At 38.7% G+C, this 19,001-nt stretch overlaps 1 protein-coding gene across 2 annotated transcripts; it reads left to right on the top strand.

Annotated features, from left to right (window-relative positions):
• Positions 1 to 2,215: 2,215 nt before the first annotated feature.
• On the top strand, positions 2,216 to 19,000 carry fhl1a (four and a half LIM domains 1a). Of its 2 annotated transcripts, none has more exons than XM_046029847.1 (6): positions 2,216 to 2,350; positions 13,804 to 13,985; positions 15,634 to 15,811; positions 16,889 to 17,058; positions 17,316 to 17,502; positions 18,160 to 19,000. In XM_046029847.1, exons 2-6 carry the CDS (start codon positions 13,830 to 13,832, stop codon positions 18,312 to 18,314), a joined length of 846 nt encoding a protein of 281 aa, XP_045885803.1. In that variant the 5' UTR covers positions 2,216 to 2,350; positions 13,804 to 13,829; the 3' UTR covers positions 18,315 to 19,000. The 2 variants fall into 2 exon arrangements, with proteins under 2 accessions (XP_045885803.1, XP_045885802.1); XM_046029846.1 differs by lacking the exon at positions 2,216 to 2,350 and adding an exon at positions 10,798 to 10,899.
• Position 19,001: the final 1 nt, after the last annotated feature.

The raw sequence follows: 19,001 nt of genomic DNA, 5'->3' as shown, positions 1-19,001 counted from the left end.
AATTCTACAGTTGGGCACACTTATCTTCCAATCTAATAACAGTCTAAACTTGTGATTAATAATACTGGATTATTCTTTCTTGTTGTAGGATAACTCTGGAAGAGAGGTTTCTGTTTTGACCCTGGATGCTTCAAACCTTCTCTAGTGTGTGATGCGAAGGCTAAATGGCTCCTTCTCATGCTGTATTTATTGAAAAGATACATTTTTTAAAAAGCACCATGTGAAATACGCACATTGCTCATCTTCCAAGTTGATCAAACACTCACCAAGCTCACATATCATCATGAGCTGATCCACCTTTTTTCTGTCACTTTTTTGCTGTCAATGATTAAACGAACCAGAAAACACAAACTAATCTTTTCAGCCCCCCAATAAAAACTGTTGTTAGGACAAATTTAACTCATCACACCAAGATCAAGGGGCAGAGTGGTGTGAATATGAAAGCTGTGCCCTGCACATCCCAGACCAATGGCATTTTATTTTCCCAGGCATGATTTGTGCCAGATATCAGGTAACATGTTCCTAATATGGGCACAACTCTCTCCAGTCTGCTCAAGAATGTCCATGGTGGAGTTACAGTCCAGGGAGGAAATAGTAGTTTTAAAGGGCCACTTATTCTAGCTTATCTAGCCGATATCTGTCTCTCAACTGAATTTGTCTTTTAACCTGTTCATTTCCACTCACCCCAAGTTGAAATTACTCAACAATTATTCCACCAGGTGCTGATTTGCTGCTTTTCAAAAGTCAATCTGTATAGTGGTATTAATTAAGCAAAAAGTATCTCACTCCAGTGAATTATTGTACTTTTTATAACAACAATTACACTTTTCACAGCCCGGCTCAAATGGAGGACAAAAAGGAGAGGACAACACATGACTTTTAACTAAAGATTTATTTAACAAAAGTATAAATCCAAAAATGGAGATATAAAGTATGTAAATCAGTATCATTAGTAGTGTGTTGAGTCTCTGCATGTGTGTACAGTGAAATGTAGTGAACAAAAAGAAAATAAACGCAAGCCTAACCCAAACAACAAACCATATGCCCAGAGAGAGGCAGGCAGAGTGACCGAATCCACCGGCTTCTATAACTAGGTAACAGCAGGGGATAATCAATGATGCCCTGCTTCACTCCCACTAAAAAGGGGACAGCGCAAACTGGAAGACAAGAGGTCTGTCACATATTCTATTACAACAACAGATTCTGTGTCATTTGAATTACCCAAATACTGGATTCTTGTTTGCCCCCCCTAAATGCCCCTTTTGTAAAATTACATCCTGCCATTAAGCTTGCAGATATGCAGGGTGAAGCATCTCCAGCCAGATGTTCATGACAACAGGACCTGCACAGACCACAGAACACAGATCCAATGGAATAACAGACTTTAATGATGTTTGCTAATTAATTATACAGTCCTGTACAGTAAGGGGTCACTATTGAGAGCTCATTTATAAGGTGGTACATGTGCAGATACAGATGGTTAAGAAGAAGACATTTATTACAACATGGTTTTGCAGGAAACTGGAGCTATAGTTTATAGGAAGCCATATTTTGAGTAACAAACACACCGGACATGACCTTCAAATATTCACCCTCACTGTAGCCTACTAACAAATGAATCCTCACTCACCTCTTTCTTAAACTTAGTCAGATGTTTATATCCGTGGATGGAGATTCAAACTGTGATGCAAACGGCTGTTTAGTCTCAGTGACGCGGTTGATCTAAAAGCTGGCATCTGTGTTATATAACAGGAACACCTTTTGGGCATTTCATCATCCATTTGTAAATGTGATGGATTAGCCTTGAGGGTTACGTTTACAGGCTGCGTGTATTTACTTCGGGTTGAGAATGAGTCATCTTGATGTAATTCCTCTATTCATTACCAAAGAAGGAGACGAGTGGGGCCAACAGAGAAGTAGGACAAAAGTGTGTCAACTTGACAAGTCACTCATCTTTTGTAAACAGTAGAAATTTTCAAATGTTGTTATGATAATTCATATCATAAGTGCAGACCCCTGCACAATGCAGGCCTGCCTCTAACACACACAAACAATGTAATTGTTAAGTCTCAGTGGTCTTGATGCAGAAAAAGTTTTGACTTTCTTTTCTGCATGATCCCGTTTGCTTGGAGTGCAGCGCCAATGAGAACTTTACTAAGAGAGCTTGTAAATTCCTGGTTGAGGTCATTGTTTACAAGAGCTTACAGAGGTTTGGCTCATGTCCGCAGATGTGTTTTTTTTTTTCTCGGCTCGTCTTTTAAAGCTGCGCTGCCTCCGTAGATTTTTACCTCTAAGCAAAGCCCACCGGACGCACTGCTGGTGTAGACGCTCATCTGTTCGCTTTGTAGAGGTGAGTCCAACACCGTAGCTGTGTTTAACTCCTATTATTAGGCAGCTGCTCAGTTCACTTCAGGTGATAACAAACAGGCAGCACAACTGAAGACGTTTACCACAAGGCTGTTTATTTGGCCAATTTCAGTACAGTTGTGCCAAATGCGTGATTGCTGCTATTATCTTATCTGTTGGAGGTTTCCGGCATAATTAGAGTCAGTTCTCTTACACTGAAGGTACTTACTGAAAAATAGGCTACTGAAATGTGCGTAACAGGTGATGCGCTTTGTTTGGCACTGCAATGGCATGTATTGTGGGCTATCTATCTGCCTATATCTCTATACGTCCATCCTATATGTTCATGTTTTTATATTTTGGATCAGTTAACAAAATGAAGCCTATTTGTTCTCTGACACCGAGTGAGTCTTATTCTATGGATTTTCCTTTCAACGTGAAAAACGATGTTGTTGATAATAAAACTATAATGCTATATACTATATAATAACTTTAATGGAAAAGTATTCAAGGACTAAGGTACTTAATTAAGAATGAGCATTTTATGCTACTTTATACTTCTACTCCTCTACATTTCAGAGGGAAATATTGTACTTGTTTACTCTTTAAATTATTATACAATAATACAATATTATACAATATTTGGAAAATATGATGCACTGTTACAACCAAAACCTCACAAAAATATATAAAGCACTTAAAGTTAACTCAGCTCTAACATTAAAATAATGCTTATAAATAAGACTTGTGCTCAAGTATATAAATAGTGTGGTATTGCTACTTCACACAAGTTCTTTCACCACTGATAACCAATAACAGTATGTAGTGTAACCTAATGCAATAATCCTGCAATAAAAAGACCTATTAATGGAGCTGATAATATTTCATTTTGTTGACATAGTGTCATAGAGGTGTAGATTCAGCTCTGTCGTCCTTCTTGAGGACATCATTAGTGAAACTGTTGTGTTGCTCTGTGCTATAAAGTTAACTGTACCTAATAATTTGACAACCCCTCCCTCATACATGCTGTAATGTCTGAATGTGTAATGTAATGCAGGGAATAATCGCTGCAGGACTATTTTCTTGGATTACATTAGATCTATATCTTGTAGATCAAAAGGTGTGTAGTGATATTATTGTGTTGCTGGCCTCTGTATATTGAACAGCAGAGCCCAAAGGTACCGTGTGTGCCTCAAAACTGTTAAAACATACATCAGCTTTCCTTCTCCTCCCTTCTGGTTTGGGCAGCTGCCAAACCAAATGCTTGATGTCATTAAAGAGACTTGGAGATTACAGCCCCTTTTCTGGAACACTCGACCTCCTTGTGGCTCCAATATGACTTCACCATCCTTCAAAACTCATAAAAATTTTGTACTTTACTGAGTATTAAATTAACCCGCTTTCGACTTGAAAAGACTGCTCTTTCTCTAGGACTTGATTTTTAAGTATGTTTTTTTTGCAGCAATTTATAAATTACTTTAAAGACTACAATATGTGTCTTAGAATTCTTTATTTTAAATTTTTGATGTAAAATCAGCTGAAAAGCAGTGTCCAAATCTAAAAGCACAGTTACAGATGATTCATTCATAAAGCCTGGTATGTATAGTGTATAATTTATATCAATCATTTTCATTGAAGCTGTTGAATGTCAGTTCCTGTGGGGTCTTCTCTCCAGCGGGCCAAAGGCAGGACATTTGCCACACTAAGGCAACTGGGAGCATTGGTGCCCGTAAGTTTATTAAGGCAGAGGCATGCTTTTGTTGAGAAGAGAGTTTCATCAATTATTCTTGCAGATGGAGCAGAGAGACAGAGGCTGAAAGAGAGGGCGTGTGCCTGAGTGTAGATGACAGAGTTGATGAAACACATGGAACAATGCTCTCACCAGCCCAGCACACTACTCCTAAATAGGCAATGCTGCTTGTTTGTCTTTGTGGGCTGAGCGAGCTGAGAGGAGGCAATGCTCTCTCTTGTGGATGTAGTGCTACTTATCCTGTACTGCTGTCCACTCCCTGTTCTCCCCTCTTCAGCCAGAGAAAAGCCTCAGCTGAAATTGCACAGGATTAATTTGTGTACAAGAGAGGGGGGAAGTGGAAAAGAAATGAGGAGAGAGCAAGAGCAACGATAAGAGAGAATGAAAGAGACTGAGAAGGTTGGATGCCTTATGTAAGATTTTTAAGAGAAGAAGCCTGTGGGTTCATGATTTCATGCAGCGGTAGAAGACTTACTCAGATCCTTTACTTATGTAAATATATCAATAACACATTGAAAATTCACTCTGTTACAAGTAAAAGCCTGCCTTCAAAATATAGTTAAAGCAAAAGTACTCATTACACAAAATGGCCACAGTGTTATTTATTACAGCATTTTAATGATGTAGTTGCTTGAGGTGGAGCTGATTTGAACTACTTTATATAGCCTACTGTTAGGCTTAAGTCCACAACAAACCATCATATCTTAGAGGCTGATCATTTGTTTTGTGTTTAACATTATTCTGCAAAGTAACTAGTAACTATTGCTGTCAAAGTAAAAGGTAAAACATTTTTAGTGGAGTAGAAGTATAAAGTAGCATACAATTACAATTCTCAGGTAAAGTAAAAGAACAGTTAAGTTAATTACAGAACTTGAGTAATTGTATCTTGTACCACCACAGATTTGTATGTGTTCTTAAAAACTGGCATCCTCTATTTCCTCTTGGTGAAAGGCAGAGATAAAAAAAATTTTTATGGTGCCTTCTGTGTTGAAAATGCAACTTGGTACCCCCCTCTCTAAGGGTTTGAGTGACGCAAGTCTTAGGAAAAACCTCACATCACAAAAATTGACATGCACTGTTCATGCATAATTGATGTTTTATGTGTATCCTTACTAAAATATAAAAGCCATAGTCAAGCATACCGTTAGGTTACTTGTTTGCTGAAAAATATTGTTCCACACGTCAGCAAGAAGGACTGACTTTTTCTGTTTTTAGAGGCTTGAGTCATGTGAGACCATTAAGAGCTGAAGTGCTTGCTGGCCTACAGCGAAGGCTTTATCTGAAAGTGCGTGTGTTTGTTAGCAACACTCCAAGACATATCCTTTGGACAGAGTGTTACTGTGTTGATAGAGCTCCCCTCGTGGCCTTTTGTCTACACATATTTGACCTCAATATGTCTAGGTCTTACAGACCCACCCAAATTTCTTCAGTCACTCAATGACCTTATGTCTGTGTTGTAATACAGTTCTGTGTGTGGACAAATGAGAGTTTATGTTTATGTCCTGTTTGTCTTGACACTGTGTGTTTTTTTTGTGTGGGTGTGCATGGTGAGTCACTGCTCCCCTGACAGAGATAGTGTGGCTCAGTCTGTCACTGGTCTGTCTGCCCACTAACCAGATTTGGAGGCTTACTGAGACACATGGATGTCCAGGGCGAGAGGTCATGTTGAGAGATGAGCTTTCAGACACAGAGACAAGGCTTTTTGTTGCTGTTGGTAACAGTGAAGTGAGTGTGGGTGCCTGTTCTAATCACACTGAGCGATTTCCTCTCATTTGTTCAGGAAGTACAGGCCAGATTTCCTGCTGACAAACCTCAAATCTATCATTTAGAGATTTGAGAGGTGATGGGCTTGTAGCCAAGATACAACACCTACCAAAAAAATCATGATATGCTTACATGTCACAACAGAAGTTTCAAAAGCACACGCTGTTTGTGAGAGAGCATGTGTCTGTTTCCGTTAGTGGCAAAAACAATTTTAATGCCTTTATGCCCTTTTTTTCCATCAAAATATATTAATGTAAAATTAGTCACATCACCGCCTATGTATTTAACCAGGATTCTCTTATTTAGAAAAAAAACATATTTGTAGTTTTGTTTATTGTTCCAACATCAGGAGTTTTTTCTGCTCTATTAAAAGCGGGGGCTTTGGACATGGCAGGTGGGGAGAATGGCACTGCATTCCAGCAGTCACTGGGTAGAGTTAACACCATTACCAGATGAGACTCTTAATTTGCAGTAGACAGTGGGAAACCAGATGTAAAGAAAATAGGAAAACATATATGCCCTGCAGCTTAAAATGCAAATTTAACCGCTTGTATTTAAACAAATTTTATTTACAATAGTTAGTCATGTGTTTCTACCAAATGTTAACGCAGGAAATGTTTTTATTCGTCTGCACTGCCGACAGCCATGACTGAAGGGTCTGTCTGTCCAAATATCTCAGGAATGCCTTGAGGGAATTTCTTCAAATTTGGCATAAACATCAGACAGAAGGACAAACTGAAAAAATGCAGCGCACCATAGGTCGGTGAGCTCACTGTGACCTCACAAAACACATTTTTGGTCATAACTCAAGAATTGATTACCATATTTCACATTTGGTCAGACAGTGGATTGGTGACACTCAAAGGTCAAGGTCACTGTGACCTCTAAGTGACCTTGACAAACATGTTTATATGACAAAATATGTAATGACATTTTTTAACCAAAAGGTCTACTTTACTGTGACATCATAATGTCCTGGAAAAACACTTTTTTTTGCCATAACAGGAATAGAACATTATGACTATATTTCACAGCTGGTTGACACTTGAAGATTCTCAGTCATCCAGGTCATACCAATCCAAGGTGGGTTAAAATCAAGGGCAACTGGACTTGGTTGAAGATCCTAGAAGATGTTTGTGACCTCAAATCCGACCTACCATAGTACAGGTTTTCCTCCATCTCAACCATCTGAATCATGTGGCTGCAAAAAACGAAGTGCGAATGATGATCCTGTGAGTGAGTTTCAGCTACAGCTCATAGAGAAGCTTTGCATCTAAAAATCCAAGTAGAAAACAAAAGCACCACATTTTGTGTTGCTCTACTCTATAAGTACACGTGTTCCTGTTTAGCCAATACATCTATGATAATCCTTCATTAATCAGTTCAACAATGTATATTCACTGGAATCATATATGAATTTAGTGGTAACTTCCATTAAGCCAATAAATGTTTTTATTTACTTCCTTCCAAGTATTCACTACATATATTACATGAGTCTGGACAGACATGGATGTAAACTGCAACTGGTTGGCAGAGGCAAACAACAGTAGCGGGGTAATTCTAGTTTTGATGATGGAGATGATGGATTTTGCTGTAGTGGATAGTTGTGAAAACAAATGACTACAATGACAAACTGCCCAATATTCATTATATTTACACTGCCAATTTTGTAAAGTAATGTGGATCACCTCACATTTCACCTAATATTTGGCTAACACAGGGGAAATAATGGCAAACTCTATTTCTATGTTATATACAAATGACATGCTTGCTATAGACTCTTAAATAATATAAATACAGTTTATGGCATAAACCAAGAAGATAAAAAGCCTAAAAGTAGCTTGTAATAGCATGTTTGTAATATGCTGAAAAGTATTTGTTGTCAACCATTTGGCTGTAAATAGTGCGCACACTATGATTTCATCCTGTACATACAATAACATGTAACAACAACCTTCATTGTTTAGATTAAGCTAATGCTAATTGTGCTTCCATCGGTTTCAGTAGCACTTTGATAACTCAAATGACATAGAATTGTTACCAATGGAATTATGATAGCGTTTCTAAACAGCAGTAAGCACTTTATTCTGCATTATGCAATGTTTATTTATTTGTTGAATGCTGCAACCCAGTAATGATGCATCTCTGATATATTAGGAAGATGTATAGAATTTTTTTCTCTTCAACACCACCATCATCATCATCATTATTATTCCGTTTGTCAACTGTTAGATTAAAAATGATCTGTATCACCTGTTCAGTCTGTTTTGCCATACCTCTGACTGTCAAAATCCACATTAAATGAAAACATTTGAAACAATAACAATCTAAATGTTAACACGAGTGTGAAGAAACAGAGGAGGAAGAACAGATCTCCTGATGTTAATAACAGAGCAGATCGTGTACTGGTCATGTTGTCGTGGCGCCTTCTTGCTCATTAATTAGTTTTTGTGGGTTTGGAGTTATTAGCTGACAGATTATAAAAGGACAGACATAATGCTGTACTCTGTGGTAATGGACCAAATCAAATCTGTAATTACAACCAGCTGCCCTTTATACAACCAAGCACTCAAACACACACAAAATACACTTACACACAAGCTGGCTAACTGCATTGATTTGTTTTGTGTCTGATATATGAAGACGATTGTTTAACATAGTTAAGAGACGAGTCTTCCGTTTTTGAAAGGAAAGTATTATGGTTCCATGAGTCTAACTAATTTATTTCCTGTATTAGCCAGACTCTCGAGGCTTTCAGTCTCCTCTGATTCCTGTTATGAGCCAATATTTCTGTATTTAAGCTCTGCTGACTCTAAAGGCCCAAACCAATCAGAGTAAAGTCAGTGGAACCACATTTGCTCCACTGCAGAATAGATGATGAAGCTCATAATGATTTTAATCATGATTGTTATTTGGCAGTAATAGTAATAGCAGCTTAAATCTGTTTAATTTTTCATAATAACAGTGGCTTAAATTACTACCTGTAATGTGAACGGCATCACTCATCTGATGAACTCACAGAGAATTATCATAACCCACTCTGCAGTTCCCTGCACCCCTGCAGAAACATTTAGCTTCCTTCATTTCAATGTTTTGATTTTCCAGCCCACAGCTTGTTGTGTTGCTGTTATGGTTCACTCCCACAGCTCTCACAGCATTGTTTTTGGATGCAGGCGGAAACTGCTTTCAGCAAAAAAAAATCTCTGCCACTATATGCTCATCACCGGACAGCAGACAGACACAATTTGTGGAGCATTTAGTGAGAGATAAAGAGTCAGGACAAATGAATGCTTACGTTGCTCTGTAACTGCTAGATGTGTAAATTAGATTAGATTAGATTAGATTCAACTGTATTGTCATTATGCTGAGTTCAGATACAAAGCTAATAAAATGCAGTTAGCAGTAGTAGCTATCTAAGTGCAGAAATATAGTATTTTATGCAGTTAGGTATAGGTGAGGTGGTGATGGGGCAATGGATAAGATGCATGCCTTTGGTGTGAGAGACGGGGGTTCAATTCCTCACTGTGACACATCTACTAATGTGTCCCTGAGCCATACACTCAGCCCCTAGTTGCTCCAGGTGTGTGACCTATGACATATATAGCAATTGTAAGCTGCTTTGGATAAGCTAAATGAATAAAATGTTTAGTGCAGGATCTTCTTACAATAGGTACAGAGGAGTTACATTATTCAAATTTATTTTATTTCTTTATTTATTTGAAAAGGGACAGTGTACATTAATGAACATTAAAACAATTTAAATGTTCCCGAGGTGTAAAAAAGGCAGCCTTAAAATATTATACAGTATATATATGTGAAGATTTAGAGAAGATAAGTAGTGAAGAAGCAACTGTTTGCTTCACCATATTAACCTAAAAGGTGATGATATGTCAGTATTATGGTCACAACTTGTTTCAGATGCCAGTGGCCAAAGATATTGCAGGTTTAAGGAGCAGGTTAATGTAGATGGTTAGGTATGCAAAGCCTCATTTATATGACCTTGACCTTTCTCTAACCTTAACCAAGTAGTTTTAGTTACCTAAGATAACCAGAGACATGGTAGATCAGAAGCCAAATGATTCATGGGAATGTTACTGCAGTTTTAATCACTAATCACATATAAAAAAATACGAAGAATCTGGTTCACATAATTTTTTAGTAGCAAAATATAAAGTTACATCTTAAAACTTCTTAATTATAACATTAACATCAGCTGTGATTAGTTAGAGTAATGATGAATCAAAGCACTTTTGAACGGGTTACAGCATACATTTTTGGTGAGAGGATTTTAGCAGGAATGCACTGGGTGTTTCCTGAGGCTTTAAAGGAAATGCTCTCTCTTGGAATAAGAATCACAGAGATAGAAACTCATCACTGACAGTATTTTTTTTTTCTCCCATCCTAAAATATTCTAGTGTGGCTCACTTTACAGTTTAGTTTTGAGCATACCACATCATCTCCTGGAAAATGTGATGTGACGGTATGTATGCACACATAGACAGATGTGAAAATATAAGAAGAGATACTTATATAACACTCCACCACACTTTGTTTCTCCTCAGCTCAGTCAGTAATATCAATTTGCGCCTCCTGTGACTCATCCCTTTGAGTTATGATGATCCAGCATGACATCCGTACATGTTCTGAACTCTCTAACAAAACATTTTATGTCGGGGCAGTGGGAGTATCTGTTATGTGACTTTTTTCTTCTTTTTTTTTTATCTTCTGATGTAACAGCAGTGGAATCCAGTCTCTATCACCTAATCTATCCCCTGTGCATCATACTCTCTCTCATCCTCCCTAATCTCTAATGCATACCCTAAAAAGGACTGGAGGGCCGAAGGTTGGATTTGGAAGTGGGGTCAGGGGTGTGTGTGTGTCACAGTGGGGTATATACAGCCCTTCAAAACTTAATGAGGCATGTGGTTTCTGGGTTTGACCCTCTGTGGATGCTACTCCTCCTGTCCCTACATTGTCGATTTTCTCCTGCTTTGTTTCCTCCTGACTGGAACAGAACATGGCTTTCTACAAACACTCAGGTAAAAAACTTAAAACGCTGGATACTATTACTGAATGTGTTACTAGTAATCCGGTGCAAGATGTAAAACCTGACTGCTACTGGCATGCCTCCATTCAAAGCTCAGGAGGAATTGTCCTGGATTTAAAGTGAATTTGTTAAAATTATTTTTAATATAATATTGCTCCAAAATTACTTTTTATGATTTTAGGAAACAGCCCTCTTTTCGTCTTTATGATAATGCATTTTCAGATATTCCAATTCATTTGAAGCGGTTTATTTAGCTTGAGAATGTCGTGGAAATTGTATCTTGCTGGTGAGGAATTAAGCAAATAATTGAGTAACAACCAACCGTTGTCTTTGAAGAATTTATTAACAAAAGAGAATAAACGGAGAAGCACTAAAACACATATACAGCTGGTCCAGAGACTTGCCGCCTAGGGCAGCTTCGGTCGTCTGGCAAAGGGATGTATAATCATTTATGCAGTCTAGGTTTCTATGTTTTGGGGAACAGAGATCTTCTCTCAGCCTTGAATGAACATTGCAGGAGAGGAGAGGAACAACAAGAGGGGGAAAACACAAAACAATCTCACAGCTCTGACCTAAACCCTAGTAAATGTGGACGGACTGACATAAGAAGTATAGAAGAAGGAAGGTTAAGGATAAAAAACACAATATATATATCTATAAGCCATAACAAAATTAGTAATAGTAATAGTAATAAAAATAATAATAGTAAAAGAACATGCATAAAAGCAAGAGGACACAATTTTCTGCCATAAGTAGGATGATATCCTCTGCCTGTGAAGCAACAGTTAAGGCTTCACTTTATCTTAAATCACAAAATTGTGACGATTGTTTCTTAATGGACAGCAACAATACGTAACAATATAATCTAAGCTCATAGGTCCACTGAGCTTTTTGGAGCTTTTATTGTCATGGAACATGTTCAAACAAACTTTCCCAGCAAAATGAACAGCTACAATGCTTGAATCTTCCCCTTCTAGGTTAATTCCGTTTTACTGTGCTATATTGACGCGCTGATACAGATTTAGACTTTTTCATTTAGATTCAAACTAAACCAAATTATGTTATTTTTCAGATGAAGGTCATTATAACGAACTTGTTAATTTTGTTAACACGAGTGTGTAATTATTTTTCTCCAAAGCACCATGATAGCAAAAAGTGCCTGATTTTGTTGGAGGGCTACTTTCAAGAGAATACGCTGTCATTATCCAAGAAAGTTTTGACAATGATAGCTTTAATTTGGCTGATATGCTGTCTGAGTCACTTTGACTCTCTGACTCATCGCTCAAACTGGTCTCACGTTGACCTTTCTAGCTCCCCACAGGGACCGCAGTGGTATATTCCACTCCCTCCATGGCTGAACATCGGTACATACCACGCCTGTTTGAAAGGGGGCAGCTGTCACACTGTTTGTAACAAAGGATTAAAGTACTGGACAGGTCTCATCTGGAGCCACAATATAGTCCCAGTAGTCATCACTCAGCATCCCTTTGAATTTGACACCTCTGGCAGGTCAATGTAGGCTATTTTAAATAGAGGGTGCATGTCTAAAATAGATCTCTGGGCTCAGTAATGAGACCCGAGCATTGTGTGTGTGATTTGACAGGATTGACTGTGTTGGACTGGGTGGGTTTTTCCTGTTTTAGTTCCATAACCTGCTAGAAAGCAGTGACTGTAGGCGGAGTGGGGCGTGTCAGGGCTCAGCCCTCAGTTCGGTCTTTATCCCTGGAGCACAGCTGCAGATAGTTCAAACCCTCTCCCATCTACCCGTCCTCACACACCAGGGGCACATACCACGCTCCGGGAGGCTCATCTCTTTCAAGCGGCTGTTTACCACATCCCACTTTAATGACTGCAGTCCCCTTTTGTAAATATTGTCCTTGTTCCTATGGTTACTTGGATAAAATGCCATTCCACCCATTGTTTCCTCCATCGCTCCTGCTGTACTTCCTGAATTAAAATGATATCTGTCACACTCAATAAATCGCTGAAGTTCACACACTGTTCGGCTGCTCTCCCTGACACCCTGCAATGGAGACAAAAGCTTTAAAGTGATGTAGATAAAGTACAATATGTCCAAACACTCCGCCCTACATGCAACAGCTGTACCAGGAAACTACTCAGTCTGCTCCCAGTGGACACCGCCTGTGATGCGAACACAGGAATGTTGATGAATGTGGAAGCAAGGCAACTCAGTTTACAGAGTTTACATAAACAGCTAATAAACTGACCTGGCCAAAATGCAGACAAAAAGAGAACGTGTGGGCCGGACTCAGGGGGCAGATCTTCGAGGCAGGGGGTGAACGGAATGAGCCAGTTGGTCTAAAAATATGACATAAGCTTTCCAGGGAGGGCTTGATAAAAAGTCTGCAGGCCAGAAAGCATGCAAACAAGTAGACATCTGTGGGCTGCTTTTTAACCTCACTCACACTTCTCTCATCAGTTTGGTATGCTGCTGTTAGAGCTGCATCTCAATGTGTCTTACTAATGTTAAAGGGAACATCACGTAAAATATACTTTGCCCAGTTTCTGCATAGATATATTTTACATTTTAAGGTACAGAGATTTACACTAACTGTGTTGTTCACCAAACTTCAGTCATTAAATGCTTATTTTTATATTGAACATCAGATTTTCTTTCTTATTTTGTTACTAGTTTTTTTTGTGCTTTTGTTCACATATCCTTTTTTCTCTGAGCTGTAAAGCACTTGTAATCAGCTATATGGGGTAATATAAAATGTATTCATCGTTGTTGAATGAGACCTTCTAGCTCTGACTTGCATTGTTCAGAGAATCATGGGCATGTTGGAAAAGACAACACTGACCCCACCTGGTGTCTACAGGAAACCTCTAGTCACGTAGGCAGGAAGGACTCTGACAGTCCCACGTGTTCCCACAGGTCCCAGGAGTTATCTCACCTCCACCATGACTGATCGCTTCGACTGCTACTACTGCCGGGACAACCTGCATGGGAAGAAGTATGTGAAGAAGGACGAAAAGCACGTCTGCACCAAGTGCTTCGATAAGCTCTGCGCCAACACCTGTGCAGAGTGCAGACGCCCCATTGGTGCCGACTCAAAGGTGAAAACACAGTTTGTCTGAGCGAAATAAAAAATGAAAGAGTACAAAAGCGTAAAAATAAACAACAAATATTCTAATACATTCTAGAGGGAAATATTGCACTTTTAACTCCACTACATATCTTTGATAAATGTTGTTACAACTGTAGTTACTTTAGAGATAGATTCAGAAAATTAATACAAAATATTATCTACAAATAGAATATAATTTAATACTATAGATTAAGTAACCCAGCAGTGTATAAAGTAATAAAAAATAGCCCTACCTTTACCAGCTATAACATTTAAGTCCATCCATCGTCAACCGCTTATCCTGCGTACAGGGTCTCGGGGAGGGGGGCTGGAGCCAATCCCAGCTGACATCGGGCGCAAGGCGGGGTACACCCTGGACAGGTCGCCAGTCCATCGCAGGGCCACACATAGACGAACAACCACTCACGCTCACGCACACACCTAAGGACAATTTAGGGTCACCAATCAACCTAGTCCGCATGTCTTTGGATGGTGGGAGTAGAGAACCCACGCAGACACGGGGAGAACATGCAAACTCCACACAGAAAGGCCGGGGAAACCGGGGTTTGAACCCACAACCTTCTTGCCTTGCTAACCACTGGACCAACATGCCGCCCGCATAACATTTAAGTGACATGTACAATAATCTATCAATGTGATAATACCAATAATATGAAAGAAATTATTTTAATGGATCTTTCTGCATAATGAGTACTTCTACTTTTTACTTTAAGCACATTTTGAACTTTTGTACTTTAAATTAATTGAATGCATGACAACCCAGTTTTAAGCTTTTTGATTATGCATTTTTCAGACAATGGATTTTTAAATTGTTTATTTATTTTAACCCTTAAAGGAACACTTAACACTTCAGTTTTAAAGTAACTAAATTTGGAGATGCATGGTTTTTATTGGACAGCAACTAACCACACAACAATTAACTTCGCTAGAAGTCATGATATAAGTAACTCCATGTTTATTTTTTGTTTCTGTGAATTCCTACAGATTCTAAGAACAACATTAGAGTAAATACAGTGATGTCCCATTACATGACATCTAATGATGTGTTTGTGGGACACAGATATCTTTTTCAGGTTTTAGATTAATAAAACACCTGGAACTCAACAAACATCGCTTTTCCTACTGTAACATGTCAAATTGTCTTCTGTGAATTTTTCTACCTTAACATAAACACAAAAAACGAGAGAGTAAGTGAAAGATAGAAAGTGAAGATGTGTCAATGTGTGAGTGTCTTTTCTTCAGTCATCTCTTATCTATTCAGAGAGCTTTCAGTCTCAAGCTGTTAAATAACTTGTCTGTCATCCAGCAGTGGTCTCTGCTCCCAAAATATTCTCACACCACTCAGTCACAGGCAGTTAAAATGTGTGAAGAAGATGTGTCATTACTACTAATGAGGCTTAAATATTTTATATTGCATTTCCCATAACACCTTCATGGCTCACCACACCCCAGTTCACCTCATCTCCGCTTTAATGCCTGCCACATGGGCTTGTTCTGCATTCTGGCCCTGAGCCTCAGTCCACATGATAAGTAAACAAACTTCACTTTAATGAAGTCTGCATGAAGACTTAGTGAGGGCACCTCTGCTCACCCCTGTGCCTCCTCTCTCTGTTCAGGAGCTGCACCATAAGAACCGCTACTGGCATGAGGACTGTTTCCGCTGTGCCAAGTGCTACAAGCCGCTGGCTAGCGAGCCGTTCAGCGCCCGGGATGATGGCAAGATTATGTGTGGCAAGTGTGGCTCCAGGGAGGATGGCAATCGTTGCCAGGGCTGCTACAAGGTGGTCATGCCAGGTGGGTTTGCTATTATACTTTAAAGTTTTTTTAAAGGCCTTGGGAACCAGGTTTCTACATGAGCACACACTTTTCTGCCAAGGCTAGAGCAGATTTGGCTGTTTCACATGAGACTGTAATTGTGTTTTTATCTGTGCTTCTCTTATTGGTTTGAAGGTCAGTTGGCTGTGTGTGATACACACATCAGGATTTAACAACATTTGAATCAAAATCTGGTGATAATTGAAGCTTTTTTGCTTATCAAAACAGTCCTGATGAAGCAGATAAGCTGAGTTTTGAACCAGGATTTTCTTAATGACTAAAACATAAAAGGTGTTTTTCTCTAAAGTTTAACTTTAATTGTTGCTTTTACAGTCACAAATATTTCATGTTATAGAGAAATAAGTAGCATTTGAAACACTTTTTAAGGGGCTTTAAAGAATTAAAAGGCAGATTGTACTGACATCAAGACTTCTTAACATTCAACTATTGCTCCTGAGAAGTTTAGGTTTACTAAATCTGTATAATCTTTTCTTTCTTCTGATTCCATCTACTTTTTTGTAATACTTTTTTGCTGTATGTGACTTCTGTTTTGCTATATATAAAGCATTGTGTAAGTAAATCAAGTGCAATTTAAATAGAGATTATTAACACCAGTTACCCTGGAGGTCCTGGATTAGCTGGCTTCCTCATTTGTGCCACTTAGTATCCATTGATCCCTCAACAAGCCATAGTCTGCTGATGAGTCATTATAAACTAATAGTGTGCCTGCAGTGGAGTATTCTAGATCCCAAAGTTACCAAATGTGTCAGGTGTACATTTGAAGAAATTAAAATGTTTACCAGAAAATAAAACACAAATTATGCACAAAACATGTTGAATATTTCTATTTGATGGAAAGGTGGAGACTTAGATTGTAATATGTCACTTAGTATACACATGACAGAGCTTCAATGAAGAGGTGGAACAAGCTGATACAAAATATTTATGGTTTAAAAAAACATGACTTATTAGAAAACAAAAGGGGAAATGTTGAGAGGCTGAATTCCATCAACCTTCAGCACAGATGGTTGGTTCTACTTTACGTTTGTGTTTTAGGATCCCAGAATGTGGAGTACAAGAACAAGGTATGGCACGAGGAATGCTTCACCTGCTTTGAATGCAAGCAGCCAATCCGCACACAGAGTTTCCTGACCAAGGGCGATGATATCTACTGTGCCCCATGCCATGACAAGAAGTTTGCCAAGAAGTGCTTCCACTGCAAGCAGGTACAAGCACCGATTGTATCAATGTGCATGTTTTAGTGGTTGTAAAAATATTCATCAGGTTGGTAGTCTGGAAGGGCTAATATATCACCTATATAAATAAATTTTACTTACTTACTTACCTACAGTGTATTGTACTGTCTATTCAAAATCAAACTGTGGTACAAGCAGCTCACTTACCCACGTTCATTCAGAATAAGAGGTATTCCAGCCCTGCCGTGTTTGAGATCATGATCAAAGTGTTCCTCTGTCCCTCTAAGCCCATCACCTCTGGAGGGATCAGCTACCAGGATCAGCCCTGGCACTCTGAGTGTTTCGTGTGCCACACCTGCCGCAAAACTCTGGCGGGGACTCGCTTCACTTCCCATGAGAACAATGTTTATTGCGTGGACTGCTTCAAGAGTGATGTGGCCAAGAAGTGCCATGGATGCAAGAACCCAATCACAGGTCAGGGCAGCATAAACACATGTTCTTGTTAGTAGGCTTTCTGTGGCAAACACACACTGTTATTGTCTTGAATGCACTCAGAATGCATGGTGACATTAATGGAAAACAGAGTTTTTCAATTTTGTAGTTTTCCTTTCTTCTTGTGGGTGTTAAAATTCAATCTAACATATATCAGCATGCCGTTTCTAATACATGACTAATAAATGGATTCTTAATTGGGTTTAAACTGAGAATGTTTCTTGAAAGGAAACCTATTTTCCACATAATTACAACAAAATTACTCATTTTCAAGAAAGTTCTTAGAAAAGTATTAGGATGTTACAGACCTGTAGAATAAAGTGTTTCTGATTTTTTTCCTCACTCATTTTATAATCTGATGGACAAAAACTGAACTGAGGTAAAAGTATATTTGAAACCAATTTAACATACCATACCTGTGTCAACACACTGGAATTCAAACTTCCTTGTTTAAATATTCCAGTAAGGGAGCGTTAACAAGAAGCGTTAATTTAAGATCTGAGATCTAAATATTTTCAGAATTTAAGACCAATCTATGCTGAATGTTAGGAACGCTGCGTTTTCTTCTGTTATCTGGAAGCATCATTACCTGTCTAGCGTTGCTGACTGGCAGACGTCCTTCCGTCTCTGTCTCCGCAGGGTTTGGCCACGGCACCAATGTGGTGAACTACGAGGGATACTCCTGGCATGAGTACTGCTTCAACTGCAAGAAGTGCTCCCTCTCGCTGGCCAACAAGCGCTTTGTCATCAGTGGAGATCACATCTACTGCCCCGACTGTGCCAAGAAGGTGTGAGCTGCACAATCAGCTGTGCAGAGGCTCACTGTTTACAGTGGAATTACACCAAAGTTGGCTGTTAATCTGCAAAACACAACTTCTCATAAAATTATACGTTTGGGAGTTTTCTGAGTGTGAATTGATAACAGAACAGAAATGTTATTCTGTTTCTGAAGTAACATAAAAATGTCTAAACAGTCAATTTGGGTTAAACGTCGCTTCACGAGGTTGACAGAGTTGAGGCTATTTCTACTAAATATCTACTAGCTTGAATCATTTATCTACATATACATTGTAGCTTGTTCCAGTGTCAGGATTGGATACTAACATGGCGGCAGAATTGTGGGATTGTGATATATATGCACTATTAGTCTAATCTAATCCAGAGCAGCTTTATAAGACAAACCCTTTTCAGTGCCTTACTGGAATCTTTCAGAGTGAATATGCTTTTCCCATGCATTCTGCGGCTCATACATACCAGCTTTAATTAATAATCGTTTACGCCTCTGAATATTTGAATGGATTATGAGAATTTAAAAATATATGTTGAGTGAATTTCAAATACACATCAAGTCAATGAGATTGATGCTGAAATATATACATGTATTCAAGGCTTTCTGAGTGAAGTTAAATGTAAAACAAGAATAAAGGAGGAAGTGATGTGAAGTCTCATTTCAGCAAGCAATTAAAAACATGGCAAAGGAC

Source organism: Micropterus dolomieu, linkage group LG19, assembly GCF_021292245.1.
Source record: "Micropterus dolomieu isolate WLL.071019.BEF.003 ecotype Adirondacks linkage group LG19, ASM2129224v1, whole genome shotgun sequence".
Taxonomy (NCBI): domain Eukaryota; kingdom Metazoa; phylum Chordata; class Actinopteri; order Centrarchiformes; family Centrarchidae; genus Micropterus; species Micropterus dolomieu.
This window is presented reverse-complemented; position numbering and strand designations above follow the sequence as displayed.

What these genes read in the sequence shown, in the direction of transcription:
- fhl1a (XM_046029846.1), top strand. Translation starts at nt 10,878, where the DNA reads ATGGCTTTCTACAAACACTCAG. An exon ending in GGCTTTCTACAAACACTCAG is followed by an intron (nt 10,900 to 13,803) that starts GTAAAAAACTTA and finishes GTGTTCCCACAG; the next exon opens with GTCCCAGGAGTTATCTCACC. An exon ending in CCATTGGTGCCGACTCAAAG is followed by an intron (nt 13,986 to 15,633) that starts GTGAAAACACAG and finishes CTCTCTGTTCAG; the next exon opens with GAGCTGCACCATAAGAACCG.